The sequence below is a fragment of the Protobothrops mucrosquamatus genome, unplaced genomic scaffold (genome assembly GCF_001527695.2).
Source record: "Protobothrops mucrosquamatus isolate PMUCROS unplaced genomic scaffold, P.Mucros_1.0 scaffold1217, whole genome shotgun sequence".
NCBI lineage: Eukaryota > Metazoa > Chordata > Lepidosauria > Squamata > Viperidae > Protobothrops > Protobothrops mucrosquamatus.
The window spans coordinates 340315-355118 of NW_015387425.1; the positions used below are offsets into that span (position 1 = coordinate 340315).

Consider the following 14804-nt stretch of genomic DNA (forward strand, 5'->3'; position numbering starts at 1 on the left):
ACCTTCAACCCTTGTTCCAGAAGAAGTCGGCCTTCCCCAAGCATCCCTCAAACCCCAACAGGTTGAGCAGCTCAGGTGCTGAAAGAAAAAACAAGCCCCATTCAGCTGGGTCGGCTTGCAGAGGCGGCAACCTGCGCGCCTGGCCCGAAGGATGCTCTGGTCCAGAGGAAACTGCATCCTTGGCGGCGTCGCCTAGGAGACGCCAGCAGGGACCGCCTCCGCGCGGCTCGCCCGCAGGTGGAGGTCACATGACCGCGACGTCACTCGCCCCCCCCCTCCGGTGAGAGCGGCACGCCACACGCCTCGGTCCCTCGCCGGCCGCCGTCGCCCCATTGTTAAGTGGGCGGCGCCGGAAGCCGCCGTGCGTGCGTTACGTCGCGTGAGGTAGCTCCGGCCAGGGTCGCCTCGGCGTTTCTCCCCGCCCCGCAGTCATGGCGGCGGAGCAGGAGGCCCTGAAGGGCGGCGGCGGCGGCGGCAGCGGCCGCAACCGGGGAGGCGTCCAGCGCGTCGAGGGGAAACTCCGCGCCAGCGTGGAGAAGGGAGACTACTACGAGGCGCACCAGATGTACCGGACTCTGTTCTTCAGGTGCGTAGGGAGGGCAGCCCTCCTCCTCCTCCTTCCAGACGCTTCCATTGGCGCACCCGAGCGGCGGCCGCACGCGATTGGCTGCGTCGCTTGTCCTTCCCGGGCCCCTCGAAGCCCCATTGGTCGAGGGGGAGGAGGCGGGGGAGCGGGCACGCCGGTCTGGCCAAGGCGGGGGGGGGAAGGTACTGGGGGGGGAAGGAAGGACTCCCCAGCCCATTCTCCCCTCCCATGGCCGCGCTTGGCTATGCTTCATATCGGGTAGGGAGGGGCAATAGGGACCCCCGCGCGTAGGAATGGGGGGGGGAAGCGTTGTTGGCGCAGCGCGATGGGTGGACTTCAACTCCCCAGGGGATTCTGGGACTTGAAGTCCACCCATCCTAAAGAAGCTCAAGTGCCCTGAAGGGACATCTGGGCTCAGACATGGAAGCTTATTCTACAAACTGACATGCTCTCTAGTGCAAACCCAATTGTACATCATTGGGGGGCTTTGGGGGAAGCTTGGGGGGGGGCTTTCCTTTTCTACAAAGAGGGGGGGGTGATGTTTTTGGGGTTCAGGGGCTTGCCATGAGATGAGACGGTCTGTTCTAGATCTCATACAGAGAGGCCACATGGATACAGGACTGATGCATGTGTATATCCTTTAGGGGGAACAGATTGGTGAGTTTAAGGGGAGATTCACAAATGATGTTAGGCTGGTTGCTGGCGGTCTGAACCCAAGGAGGAATCCAGCTGTTCACTTTGGGTGAACATAAGTCGGTTCTTCCCTTGGATAAACCTGACCAGTTAGTTATGCTATATTCTAGACCAGTGGTTCTCAACCTTTTTAATGCCGTGACCCCAACCAGTCGTAAGTCGAGGACTAAACCGGTCGTAAGTCAAGGACTAAGCCGGTCATAAGTTGAGGACTACCCAACCGGTCATAAGTCGAGGACTTTCCCTGCCCGGGAGCGCCGCGCATGCATGGTTCCGCCCCCTGCGCCGGCCGAGGCGTAGCTGGCAAGCGGCAGAGACGGAGCAGGCTGACCACCAGCTGGCCCAGCCCAAGGGAGGTAAGGCACCCGCCGGAAAAGGGGGAAAAATGGCGGACAGCCTTGCATGGCGACCCCCATGAATTGGTCGATCGACCCCAAATGGGGTCCTGACCCACAGGTTGAGAACCATTGTTCTAGACATCCAATACAGCTGTGGTTGAAGCATTCATTCTCCTGCTCGTCAGATTTACTTGTTATTTTATCTATTCGTATGTCACCCACCTCACTGTCCAAAGCAACTCTGCGTAATCTAGTCCGCTCTCTCTTGTTTTAGGTTACAATTTCAAAGATGCTTCTGTTGACCATTACGCCTGGGGCAGATGATGCTCCAGGCCTGAACACAAAAAACCTCTGAGTAGTGGTTGCATAGCCAGATCAAAGGTAGTGAGGATTGAAAGGGGTTAAGCTAATCTGGAATGTACAGAAATAGGCTTGTCAGGAACTGTTAAACTGGATGTTTAAACAGCCCTCCATGTTAAAGAGCAGCAATCCTGAAAATAGCCCCCACCCTCCCACTCCCTTGCTGTGATTAAATCAGCTGCAATAAAAATGTATATCTTTATTCGTGAAAGTAGGGCTAAAAGATAATTTAAGAGGTTTGTTTGTGACATTTCTGTGCAGAGCTCAGAGATGGCACACGTTCCATTCTAGATGGGTGGATATATACAAAAGCGAAAGGGGATTTTATAGCATCTTTAAAATTGCCAAATTTTATAACATCAGAAAATTATTGTGTGCACTACAGCCTGCTTTGTTGAACGATCGCCCTCAGTTTATAATTATATATTTTTGCCTGAAAACCCAGGAGAATGAAGAGTAAGAGACTTTGAAAAAGAACAGCAAAGCACAACATCTGTGCAAAGCTTCAGCACGTATAAAATAAGATCAATAATGCTCCCAACTGCAACTTTTGAGGTGTTCCTTTCTTTTTAAGAGATTGGCTTGCCTGCTGTTCTAGAAATTTCCATGCTGCAGTGCTATCTTTCAAGTCACCAAATGGTTGTGGATGGTATTAGATAAAGAATCTGTCAAAGTAGTAACATTGTTTCACCCTAGATGTGATGAATATGCCAAAAAATAATACAGCATCTAATGACAATCTAAGCGGTTTTGAAAAAGATTGACTTCTTTTTTCAGAAAGCGGGCCGGGCCCCTAAGAAATAGATTTTGGGGGAATCGAATGAAAATCCTATTTAGCTGCTGTTCACTTTAGACAAAAAATTTTTTGATGTGATCAAGCAAGATTTATTTTGCTAATTTTATATCTTTTTCAGCCCAGTGATAGTTGCAGTGTATGCAATCCCCTCGAAACTGGTTGTGTTCTGTGGTGTTGAAATTACAATATTCCAGATTTCCAGTCTGTGGTATTATTGGCTGACTATTCCTACAATTGGGCAACATATTTGGAGAGTGCTAAGTTGAAAGCGGCTGTCTTAGTGATACTTGAAAAGGGAAAGATTAAAGTGATTTAAAAGGCTAAGAAATCTACTGTTCTGTAGGCTTTTTGTAGGTTGGATCTCACTTCATCAGAGGCATCTGACAAAGTGGACTCCAGCTTCTCAAAATTCATGCCACAATAAATCTGTTAGTCTTTATTTGGAGGTAAGTCTCTTTGAAAGCAGCCTTATTTAATTCTGAATTGGGATCATAGTGTTGCTATCAGATAGATTTAGCATCTTTCCAAACTGTTTAGGTGAAATGCTGAACTGTCCTTCTCTTGGGACAGCTGTCAACATATGATATGCAAACACAGTAAACAACAAAACGAGGCACCTAATTAGAACAAGGTTTGTGCTATTGAAAGTCTTCACAGCCGTCAATTATACAGATTAGCCTAAGTGGTCATAAAAACGCTTATGGTTGGATCTTTGATGAATCTGGAAGAATGCTCCCTGGCTCTCCATATAGTTCTGTCTGCATGCCCCTTTTCTTGTCATTCACATAAGATTAAAACCATGTATAATTTAAAGATTAGACACATTTTGCATTCATTATGGAGAGGTATAGAGTTGTGGAAGAAGGGACATTGTGAGATTTTAAATTGATGGGTTGGCATGCTGGAAAATGGATTAAGGACCCAAAACTCATTGTACCCGTCACACCAAATAGAAGAAAACTTGTTAGGAATCAGAAGCAGGGCCAAAAGTTTGACAGTTAATTTAGTGAAAATATAGTAGGGATATATCTATCTCACCTCCAAATCATACTGTTCTGGAGATGGGTCAGCGGTTTCTGGAAGTAAATTTTCCAAACCAGAAGCTAAAATGTTGATTTTTTTGGATTTTACCAGAGTCCAGAGGGGTATAGTTATTTACCCGGTGGTCTGACTGAAAAGGCAGTTTTTTTTATGGTCCGAAGAAAAAAAAGAGACCAAAATCATTCTTGACTATTGATGGGTGGAAAAGTTGGCTTCTCAGGGTCCTCTTATTGAGATACCAGTTTCTCTTTTGTTGAACTTCCGAAATTATTTTGAATCCGTGCTGGCAGTAAAATACTTAGTAGGCCTCATTGTGGCCAGTCTAACACGCTTTTGAATTGGGACAGCACTGGCTTTTCTTGTGTAATAGTGTCTATGATGTGTTAAAGGACAACAGCAGAAGTCAGTTTTCTTCTCTCTGGCTACATGTGTTTTTTTTTCTAAGCAAGATTTAGGAGTCTAATGTTCTTGGGGATTACAGCCATAAATATAGGAACTATAGTTCAAAATTACTTTTCAGCTGCCTTTCCCTAATGTTGTGTTTTCTTGATAATGTTACGACTCTAAGAAGGTCACCATATTTGTCCATTGGAAGTTCTGGAGCATGTATTTCCAGCCTAGCATGGAGACAGCTATTCTGCAGCTTTTTTCCCCCTCTTTTTCATTAATCCTACGTAGCTTCCATAAAACAGTGCTCTGGAAAGACGGAAACCACCTATCATTTGCTCCTGCTTTGAGACCAAAAAAAATACCAGCTTGCTGTCCTTAGCTGTCTCAATCTCCCAGAGCAGCACTGAATTATTCACTGTTTAAATGCTTAACAGTCAAGATTATAATTAACCTGTGATCTGAGTTGTAATGGTATGCGCTGCGCACATTCTGTGCCAAGAGAGGGGAATTGAGCGACCTTTAAATGGAATACGAGAAATGCATTTGTGAAATTCTGTACCTTGTAACTAATTGGAACAGGCAAAATGCCATTTCCTGGCTGAGATTGGTGTCACGGGATGTTGTTCAAACAATTTTGTTCTACACACAACTCTAAAGCTGAGGCATTGGCGCGTAAGAAAGATGGGAAGACGGGAATTAAGGAAGTAGCGAAAGTGAATTCTCCCTCTGAAAAATTACAGCTGTCTGTCTTTATTTTGGAAATAATAGCGGGGATGACTGAAATAGTGACAATAATCTCATAATCTTTCAATAATCTTCCCTGCTTGGTTTTTGTGGCACCGACACGTTGCCTGTTAACACATAGCTCCCTGATTCTTTGTTGGACTGAGAATGAGCAAAAGGAATCTGTTGGGAAGCAAAATATATAAGGATTAAAGCTGGCTCCATCAGGGTTGCTTCTTGTTAGTAAGTACAATGGACACAATTAGATTTTTCTCTGCTTTTGTGAAAGAACTGCAGTACTCTTCTTGCTCAGTTTTGCAGGTGGGATTCTAAATCCTATTCCTTGGAAGATCGCCTTTCTATATTTCTCCCTTATTCTAGAGGTCTGGAAATAGACTGTTAAAATATTTAAGTAATACAGGTAGTCCTCGACTTAACTATTTATTTAGTGACCATTTAAAGTTACAACGGCAATGAAAAAAGTGACCTAGGACCATTATAACCATTACAGCATCCCCATGATCATGTGATCAAAATGAGGACCCAGATTTTTGGGAGGCAGTAGGCTGACTTTGTAAACCATTTAGAGAGGACTGTAAAGCAGTGTGAAGTGGTATATAAGTCTAAGTGCTAGTACTATTAAGAGGTAAATATGCATCCTCATGCCAATCTCACAGATCTTGTACAAAACTCTCTTCTGCAAAGCTCTGATTTCTGAAGTGGACTCTGTCTGATGTTCCCAAGCCTCTCAAACCTTGTCCCTTCTTGGTGTATTCTGGTTACCTTTCATTCTTCCTATTGTTGTTGTATTATTATTATTTTTTTTTAAAAAAGTTTTTTTATTTACAGGTACATGTCCCAGGGCAAACACGCGGAAGCCAGAGAGCTTATGTATTCAGGTGCCGTGCTCTTTTTCAGTCATAATCAGGTAAGACCGATTTAACACGGTGTGCAGATGGTTCTACAAATAATCAGCATGGAGAAGTTGGGGTGGGAAGGAGAGCCTCATCTCCAGTTTGCAAGCGGGGTGCAAGATACTTCTTTCCAGGGTGTGCCATCTCTCTCAGGAACCCTTTGAAATTGGAAAACAGGCAGCCTTACTGGCCTGCTCCAGAATTATTTTCAGATAATGCATTGACCAATAAGGGAGAATATTTGTCCTTGGTGCTCTCTGAGCTTGGTGGTTTTTCTTGCAGACATTTCATTACCCAACTAGGTAATATCATCAGTGCTAGTAAGGAGTGGGGTTTGCTGTCTATTTATATTTTCCTCCTCCTCCTCCTCCCCCACTCCCTTCTAGCACTCTGATGTTACCTACTTTGGGTAATGAAACCTATCCAATATCCAACTCGGAGAGCACCAAATGCATTGAGCCCCCAAACAGGCCTGGCAAAGCTGCTCAGATTCTCCCCACCTACCTGTGAACTAAAGTGTGTAGCAGGTACCTCCAGCCTTGGGGAGGCCATATGGTCACTTTCTGGGGCCCAGATGCCTCAAAAATAAACTTTTGACGGAAAGTCTGGCCTTCTTGGAGCCGTTGCTTCCCCATGAGTGTGTCTAAGTGGGCACCTGCATACAAGGCTGGTTCACACATTCCCTTTCTCCCTTTGGCTGCTCTTTCGCATGCACTGAAACATCCCTTCTATAAACCTAGTTTCTCTGGTGCTCTTCTGCTTCCCCCCCTCCTCTTCCCATATTCCCTTCTGCAACCCTCAGAAGTCCCAGTTCTGCCCTCTTTAAGTGGCCCTTATATCCTGTCCTGTGGCCCTTCGCTCTAATGCAAGCAATATTTAATTTACAAACCAGAAAAATTTTCCTCCCGGCCTCACCAGCTTTCATTCCCCCCCCCCCCCCCCGATACCTATGAATTCGTTCAAATGCTTCAACTCGGTTTGTTTTCTATTTTGTTTTAGCAAAACAGCGCTGCTGATCTCTCCATGCTTGTTCTGGAGTCCTTGGAGAAATCAGATGCAAAAGTGACCGATGAGCTACTAGGTGAGTGTTTTGTCCAGTTTTCCCTTTATTGTTCCACTCCGGAGACTTGTGACACGTTAAAACACCATCCTACCTTCCAGTTCCATTTTACTGTGGTTGGCCTGTCTTCTGAAATTGTCTTCTGAAGATTAGGCCTATTTTAACCTAACAGCGGTTGGGGCAGGTTCCTCTAAAAAGGTTGTTTCCTAATCTTGGCAAATGTAAGATGAGTGGACTTCAACTCCCAGAATTCTTTGGTCATCATTCTGAGAGTTGAAGTCCACCCGTCTTAAAGCTTCTAGGGTTGAGAAACATTTTTCTAAAAGGTCCCAAACTAGCCATGACAGTGAATCGTCCTTTCACTACTTTCTCCCTGTTAGTTCTCACCACCTCCATAGCTATCATGGCTAGAAGTTCTGAGAAAGAGATGGTCGGCTGCTTTTCATGACTTGCCCACAGTTCTGAGGAAATATCTCCAGGGGTTCCAGAATTGTTACTAGGTGGAGCACGATGTCTAGTCTTATCCTTTCTTCAACGCAAGCAGAAGCCGTGAGGCCTGCAGAGTAGTTGACCTCTCTGCCATTTTGAGAGCCAACCACTTCTTCAACCTGTCTACTTGCTAAAGCTCTCAATCCCTAAGTCAAACCATTTTATCCCTGGCTTGTGGGACAGTCTGATTCAGTAAGCCTGAAGTTAATCAAGATATTCTGAATCCATCTGGAACCCCTCTCATTTCTTTCTTCCTTCCCCTCCTCCCTCAACTGCTTATATCTCAAGGAACTCGTGAACGAAAATGAGAAAAAGCATCACCCATAAGGCATCTAATCTGGAGTTCTCTGCAGCCTGAATACCCCTTGGTAGCCCCACATCTTCTGAATTAAGGGAGGTGTTCCCTCCCAGAGCTTCAGAATGTCCAGGTTAAGTCTTTGCTTAAAGAATCTTTTCCTTCCATCCCTTGTTAGGAAAGGGAATGGCTCCTGATTTTGCAGCAGAGAGATCCGTTCAGTGTCTCTTGTCTTTAAAATATATATATATTTTCAAGAACCTTCAAGCCAAGCATCTGTGAGAATTGGGGGCGGAAGGGCTGCTACATCTTTAAAGCTTTTATCTGTTTTTTAAGGCCTAGTTGTCTTAAGCATTGCTTCTTGGATTTGCCTCTAGAAAACCTGGCAAAATTGTTCAGTCTGATGGATCAAAACTCACCCGAAAGAGTAGCTTTTGTGTCCAGAGCACTGAAGTGGTCCAGCGGTGGATCGGGGAAGCTGGGACATCCAAAACTACACCAGTTGTTGGCTATCACGTTATGGAAAGGTGGGAATCCTGAGCTGAGCTGCTATTTCTTCCAGGGTGCCTGGTTTTTATTCCCTTAAGAGTTGCACACATCAATGGGTCTTTGGTTAGGGAACATCTACCCTGCCCCCAGGATGCTGCTTCTAAGATCAGTTTTGAGGAGCTGAGGTCCATACATCTTAAATTTTTCTTCTGAGGATATGCTGGCTGGGGAGTTTGGGAATTTGAGGTGCATGCATCTTAACATTGCTGAAAAACACTACTGTAGAAGAAGATGGGGAGACAGCTTCAACCATCTATGACTTAAGGCTTTGCTAGCCCTAAGTCAAAAGAAGCATCCTTTATACTTACAGGAACCCCAAAATTAAAACATAAAGTTACATTTTCTAGGGCATACTTAACTTATATTAACCTCATTCAGATTTCTTGCTGTATTTTTCCAAAGTAAAACGGCTCACCAAAGTAGGGACCTCAGCTGTAATTTGACTTTGGCTTGTCCCATAAACCAGGAGTGGCTGGGAATCGCACGTCACGCCGAGCCAAGAAGCCGTAATTTACAAACCCCAATGGCTGCCCTCACCCAGCGCGGGAAGCCAGTTTGACTAAGGGCAAGGCGTGAACCCATCCAGACGTTGCTTTGATCGTTCTGCTGAAGAAGCACCCATGCCAAGCTGACCTTTTTTTCATGTCACTTTTCTTCTAGAGCAGAACTATTGTGAATCTCGCTATCACTTCCTGCACTCTACAGACGGGGAAGGCTGCGCAAATATGTTGGTAGAATATTCCTCAGCCAAGGGATATCGCAGTGAAGTGGACATGTTTGTGGCTCAAGCTGTGTTACAGTAGGTCTTCCCTTCTGCATTGGATTTCTCAGCCAAAGCTTTTGTGTTTTATCTGCTATGACCGAATAAAGATGGGTTGGGTTGGGTTGAGTTGAGTTGAACTTTATTTGGACAAGTGTGATTCAGCACACCAGGAATTTGTCTCTGGCACATGCATTCAGTGTGCATGCAAAGCAACAGGACAATAATAGTATCAATAATCTCAATAATGTTAATATTATTTATAATGATTGATTGATTGATTGACAATAGGTGTTCCCTTCAGCTTACAGGTTTGCCTCTTAGTATGGACTTAGTCCTTTGTTTCCGTTTGCTGATTTAACCTAGAAGATTTCAAAATAATGAATCAAGGTTATCAAGTAGACCTCAGGTTTCTCCCTCTAGTTAAAAAACATCCTCTAGTTTTTGCCTACATGCTCAAAGTTTTATACATTAGAATTATGGCTCTCTTTTTTTGATAAATGCCACTGAAAAGTATATTTGGGTTATTTTTTCCCTTCCGTGAGATAATTGTTCCATGGGAAGAATTGATGGCAATCGTGTGAAGAGATGTTGAAAGCTACTTTTCCTGGTACAGCCATAGGTAGAAATAGGTCTAGCTACTTACTCCGATTCCAGAGTAAGCACTGAACTTTTAGCATTAACCTTTAAAGCATGGCTGTCTGCGGAATTCTGGGAGTTGAATCCTCCTACTCCTACTCCTACTCCTCCTGCTCCTCTCCACAAACCCCACTCCCTTCTAGCACTGATGATATTACCTAGCTGGGTCATGAAATGCTTAGTACAAAACAACCAAGCTCAGAGAGCACCAAAGACCCCCCAATCATCATCATCATCCTCCTCCTCTTCCTCTCCATAAACCCCACTCTCTTCTAGCACTGATGACGTTACCTAGCTGGGTCATGAAATGCTTAGTACAAAACAACCAAGCTCAGAGAGCACCAAAGACCCCCCAATCATCATCATCCTCCTCCTCTTCCTCTCCATAAACCCCACTCTCTTCTAGCACTGATGACGTTACCTAGCTGGGTCATGAAATGCTTAGTACAAAACAACCAAGCTCAGAGAGCACCAAAGACCCCCCCCCCCAATCCTCCTCCTCTTCTTCCTCCTCCTCCCCACTTGCCTTTTTGAAAAAGCACCTTTGAGACCACAGTGACCTGGATGGTTGAAAATCTCCACAGATACTTAACAGTTTGTCGTTTCCCGTTTTAGATTCCTCTGCTTGAAAAACAAAACTAGCGCCCTGGTGGTTTTTACGACGTACACAGAGAAGCACCCTTCCATAGAAAGCGGGCCGCCCTTTGTACAGCCCTTGCTTAACTTTATCTGGTTTCTGCTGCTGGCCGTTGACGGGTAAGACTTTCACAAAGCTGCCGAACACGGACTTCCTTTTTTTTAATACCCTTCCAGTTTCACATGAAACGTGTGTGTGTGTGTTGGCTGTCTCTTCTCTTTTTAGAGGAAAGCTGACCGTATTTACAGTATTGTGCGAACAATATCAGCCTTCGCTGAAACGGGATCCTATGTATAACGAAGTAAGTTATCCCAAGCAGGATTGTTTATTGTTCACATCCCCCCCCCTTTTTTTTTTTTAAATTTCCCTACCCGTATTTTCATCGGATGGTGCGACTCCTAGCTAGTTACACAAGAGGCACTCAAAATGGCGACACGGGTTGAAAAGAGAGAATTAACTTGCAGACCTGTTTAAAAACAAGATCTTAATAAACTCTGGGAATCTCTTAGTACTGCTGATAGAATATTTGATTTGTTTTACCCTACTAGGTAACATCATCAGTGCTAGAAGGGAGTGGAGTTTAACTCCACTCTTTTCTAGCACTGATGTTATCTAGTTTATTAATGGAACATCTGCAAGAAAACTTAGAGCACACCAAGGATCCCACAATCCTCCTCCTCCTCTCCACCAACCCCACTCCTTTCTAGCACTGATGGTGTTATCTAATTGGGTAATGAAATGTCTGCAAGAAAACAGCCAAGCTCGGAGAGCACCAAGGACCCCCATCTCTTTTAGTATTCCTGAGATAAACTGTTTGAAAGTCTTGAAGAGGTGGGAGGCAAGGTGTTACGTAGCCCATCCACCAGGGAGTAATTTAGAGGCTGGGCCTCATCCCTGAGAAACAGCCCCTCTTCTGCACAGTGACTTGGATGTATCTCTGAAACCACCCCTCGGGAATCTGCTTTCTTTTTCAGCATCTGACCAGGACAAGCTAGTGAAGCTTTGTGTGCCCCCAGCTTTGTTTTGGACTCTGAAAAGCGAATCCAGATTGCCATTCCCATCCCAGCAGTCCCACCTCTAAAGTCAGTCCTGCATTTACAAAGGACCCGTTCCTTGAGATCCCAGAGCAGCACTGATCCTGAAAAGTGGTCAGCGTCCCAGCAAACATTAATTACAAATAGATAGTTTTATGCCGTAGACGGAACATTGTGCGAGATCAAATTTGGGTTGGTCGCAGACTTACTCTTCCGAGCTTTTGGATTCACGCTGGAGCCCATCTTCAGGGAATTTCTACCGACATACGTGCTTTGTACTCCCATTGCAATGAACAATGAACACACATTCAGTTTTGTAGTTATTAAGATTGTTGGACGAGCAGGCGCAAAAACAGCCAGGGAAATGATGGAAGCCTGGGAAACGGGCCCCTTGTCCGTCAGCAGGAGTGCTGAATTACCACCAGCCTATCAAATACTTAGGAGCCGAGGGCTTGGCAGCCCAAGGAAACGACAGCCAATCGCCAGCCATCAACACACCAATCAGCCAATCGGAAGGCACCCGATAAACACAACTCGCAGAACGGCCCGAAGCGCGTATTCCAGTCGGGAGAAGTTTCCTGGGGATGGGCTCCAGCACAAGTCTCAAAGCTCGGAAGGGTAAATCTCTGGTCCCAGCGATTGACCCAGATTGGATCCTGCAACACTATCCAGGGACACATATCTTCGCTTCCATTCGACCGAGTATTGTGTCTGGCTTAGGGCAGGGTGCCTAAGACGAGCCACAAGTAACGTTTCTTTTCCCCCCCTGTTGTTTTCTTCAGTACCTAGACAGGATAGGACAGCTCTTCTTCGGTGTCCCCCCAAAACAAACGTCATCCTACGGAGGATTATTAGGTGAGTTTGAAGATGCAGGATGGGACCTTGTTGTCTCCAGTGGGGGGGGGCATCATCCTGTTTTTAGCTAATGGCTTCTTATTGACATGGGGGGGGGGGGGGTTTCCAAATGCAAGTCTTTTGTGTGAGCTTAAATACCTCTTCCTGGATGGTTGGTACCCTCTGGGTTCCTTTTGATGACACAGTGTCATGTCAGGACCCCTGAAGGGCATCATCATCATCATCATGATAATAATAATAATAATAATAATAATAATAATAATAATAATAATAATAATAATAATAAAGTTGGAAGGGACCTTAGAGATCATCTAGTCCAACCCCCTGCTCAGGCAGGAAACCCTATACCATTTCAGACAAATGGCTGTCCAGTCTCTTCTTAAAAACTTCCAGTGTTGGAGCATTCACTGCTTCTGGAGGCAGGTTGTTCCACTGGTTAATTGTTTTCACTGTTTCTCCTTAGTTCCAGGTTGCTTCTCTCCTTGATTAGTTTCCATCCGTTGCTTCTTGTCCTGCCTTCAGGCACTTTGGAGAATAGCTTGACTCCCTCTTCTTTGGGGCAGCCCCTGAGATATTGGAAGACTGCTATCCTGTCCCCCCTCGTCCTTCTCTTCATTAAACTAGACATACCCAATTCCAACAACCGTTCCTTGTATGTTTTAGCCTCCAGTTCCCTGATCATCTTCTCCATGTCAGTTTCCTGCCCTTTGGAAGGAGGTTCCCCTTGAGATCCAGGTCTCCCCTCGCTCTGAGGTTGTTTAGAGCAGACGTCCCCAGCTCCGACTGGATGGTGGGGAATAGAAGGATTTATATTCTTTACAGGTCGTTTGCCTTCTTTTAGAGAGTCCTTGAGGCCACTTGGAGGTTTACCTGTGTCCTCAGGGTCACCTGAGTGGTGCAAATGTGATCCTAAGACACAGGTAAACTTCCAAGTGGCCTCAACGACTCTCCAAAAGGATGCAAACGACCGGCTGTCTGCAAGGAGTATAAATCCTTCCATTCCCCCATCCTCCAGCCAGAGCCGAAGAAGCTTCTTGGATGAGAAGCGAAACGTCTTCAAAGGAAAAACAAGTTGAGGGGGGGAAAAAAGCACTTTTGCGACATCCCAAAACGAGCATCCCTAACGCGTTTGGATTCCTTCCTTGTCCTGTGATTGCATCTTAGGCAATCTTTTAAACAGCCTCATGGTAGCCGGAGAAGAAGAGGAAACGGAAGAAGAGCCGCAGGCAGACAGCAGCCCCATTGAGCTGGACTGAGACCTCCCCCCCCCAAATCCCTCGGAACCCGACCACGTGCTCACCCGAAACCTCCGACGACGACGACGACAAAAAGAAAAAAGAAAAAAAAAAGACATTGGGGACGAATCCTGCCGTCGTTCCTCCACAGGTTCAAGGGCCCCCCTCTGTTATGTTTAAAAGAAGAAGGTTCCTGAGATATTCATAATGTTTTGGTCTATATTATTTATGTAAAAACCAATGCGCTGGCTGGGGTAGCCAGCAGAAACTGATTTTGTGGCGGTCATTAGTGGACTTTTCTTAACGCCGGCAGCAGATCGATAAAAAGGCGCCTTCTCTATGGTTTTCTGAGCAGTATTTCCCTCCTCCTCTCCCAGGCCCACGAAAAAAAAAACACACATTGGTTGCTTTATACACACACACACACAATTTTTTTCCCAAGGCTACCATTTTATTTCAGCCAATTCGCCGATTAAGGACATGATTGTTCAAAGGGGAGGGGGGAAATGGGGCGGAGTCGTTCCTGAGAATTCAGGAACTGAAGCTGCTCAAGAAGGCGTCCTATAGACCTGGTGCCAAAAAAACCAACAACAACAATAATGAATTTTCCGACGAGCCAAAGAAAAATTTGCTACTCATTGAAAAAAACCCAAGCAAGGACTACACCAAATTCATATCCATCGTAAGGGGGGGAAAAAACGACGATACATTTGAGTAATTATAGCAAGGAACAGGCTGAGCAGGATTTCAGGCAAGTTAACCTGTCTAAAAAAAATAATATTTAACTCCCACATCAAAGGAGAACGGCACTCTTAAGGATGTATGAACTACGGCTAAAATCCTGTTATTTTTCCTAGAAAGATGGTTAGTCTGAACCTCCAGCAATCTGCAATCCTGCCCCCAAAACCGCTCCCTTTTGGCTGACGAAGAAAGCACGTGCATATATTAGAAACAAGAGTGATCCTTAGGTGAAGGGGATGCTGTGGACCTTTTGGTTCTTTATTTATTTTGATGGGATGATTCGTTGATACCTTTTAACACTTCGTGTACAAAGAAAGAACAAAAAAAAAACAACCCCGCTCGCCGGGCTTCGCGTAACTCTACATCCTTGTCTCCGTTAACGCACATTGACACCAGAAGTTTAACCGTACGATTACAAAAAAAAGAAAAAGACGAAAAATGGAGGAGGGGACATTTTATTTTTTCACACTTTAAAAAAAAAAAAGGCTTAGATTAATACGGTGATCATGCATGAAAGGGGAATATTACGTTTTTATTTACTGTAAAAAAAAAAGGATGAATTTGTGTTAATTGTTGAGTATAAAATAAATACTTTATACTGGATGTCTGCTGCTCTTGCCTGGGGGAGCACGGCTACGCACCACTTGTATTTTTTAGGTCTTGGATGAG

General features: G+C 45.1%; 1 protein-coding gene across 1 annotated transcript; it reads left to right on the plus strand.

The window, feature by feature from the left end:
* Positions 1–431: 431 nt before the first annotated feature.
* Positions 432–14325, plus strand: GET4 (guided entry of tail-anchored proteins factor 4). Its single transcript, XM_015820924.1, has 9 exons — positions 432–586; positions 5777–5855; positions 6841–6922; positions 8063–8212; positions 8895–9033; positions 10249–10389; positions 10496–10571; positions 12087–12159; positions 13324–14325. The coding sequence occupies exons 1-9, from the start codon at positions 432–434 to the stop codon at positions 13413–13415; spliced, it is 987 nt and encodes a 328-aa protein (XP_015676410.1). The 3' UTR covers positions 13416–14325.
* The last annotated feature ends 479 nt before the right edge of the window (positions 14326–14804 follow it).

Coding starts and splice junctions, on each gene's coding strand:
- GET4 (XM_015820924.1), top strand. CDS start 432: ATGGCGGCGGAGCAGGAGGCCCTGAAGGGCGGCGGCGGCGGCGGCAGC. Junction 6,923..8,062: donor AGTGACCGATGAGCTACTAG/GTGAGTGTTTTG, acceptor ATTTGCCTCTAG/AAAACCTGGCAAAATTGTTC. Junction 10,572..12,086: donor GGGATCCTATGTATAACGAA/GTAAGTTATCCC, acceptor TGTTTTCTTCAG/TACCTAGACAGGATAGGACA.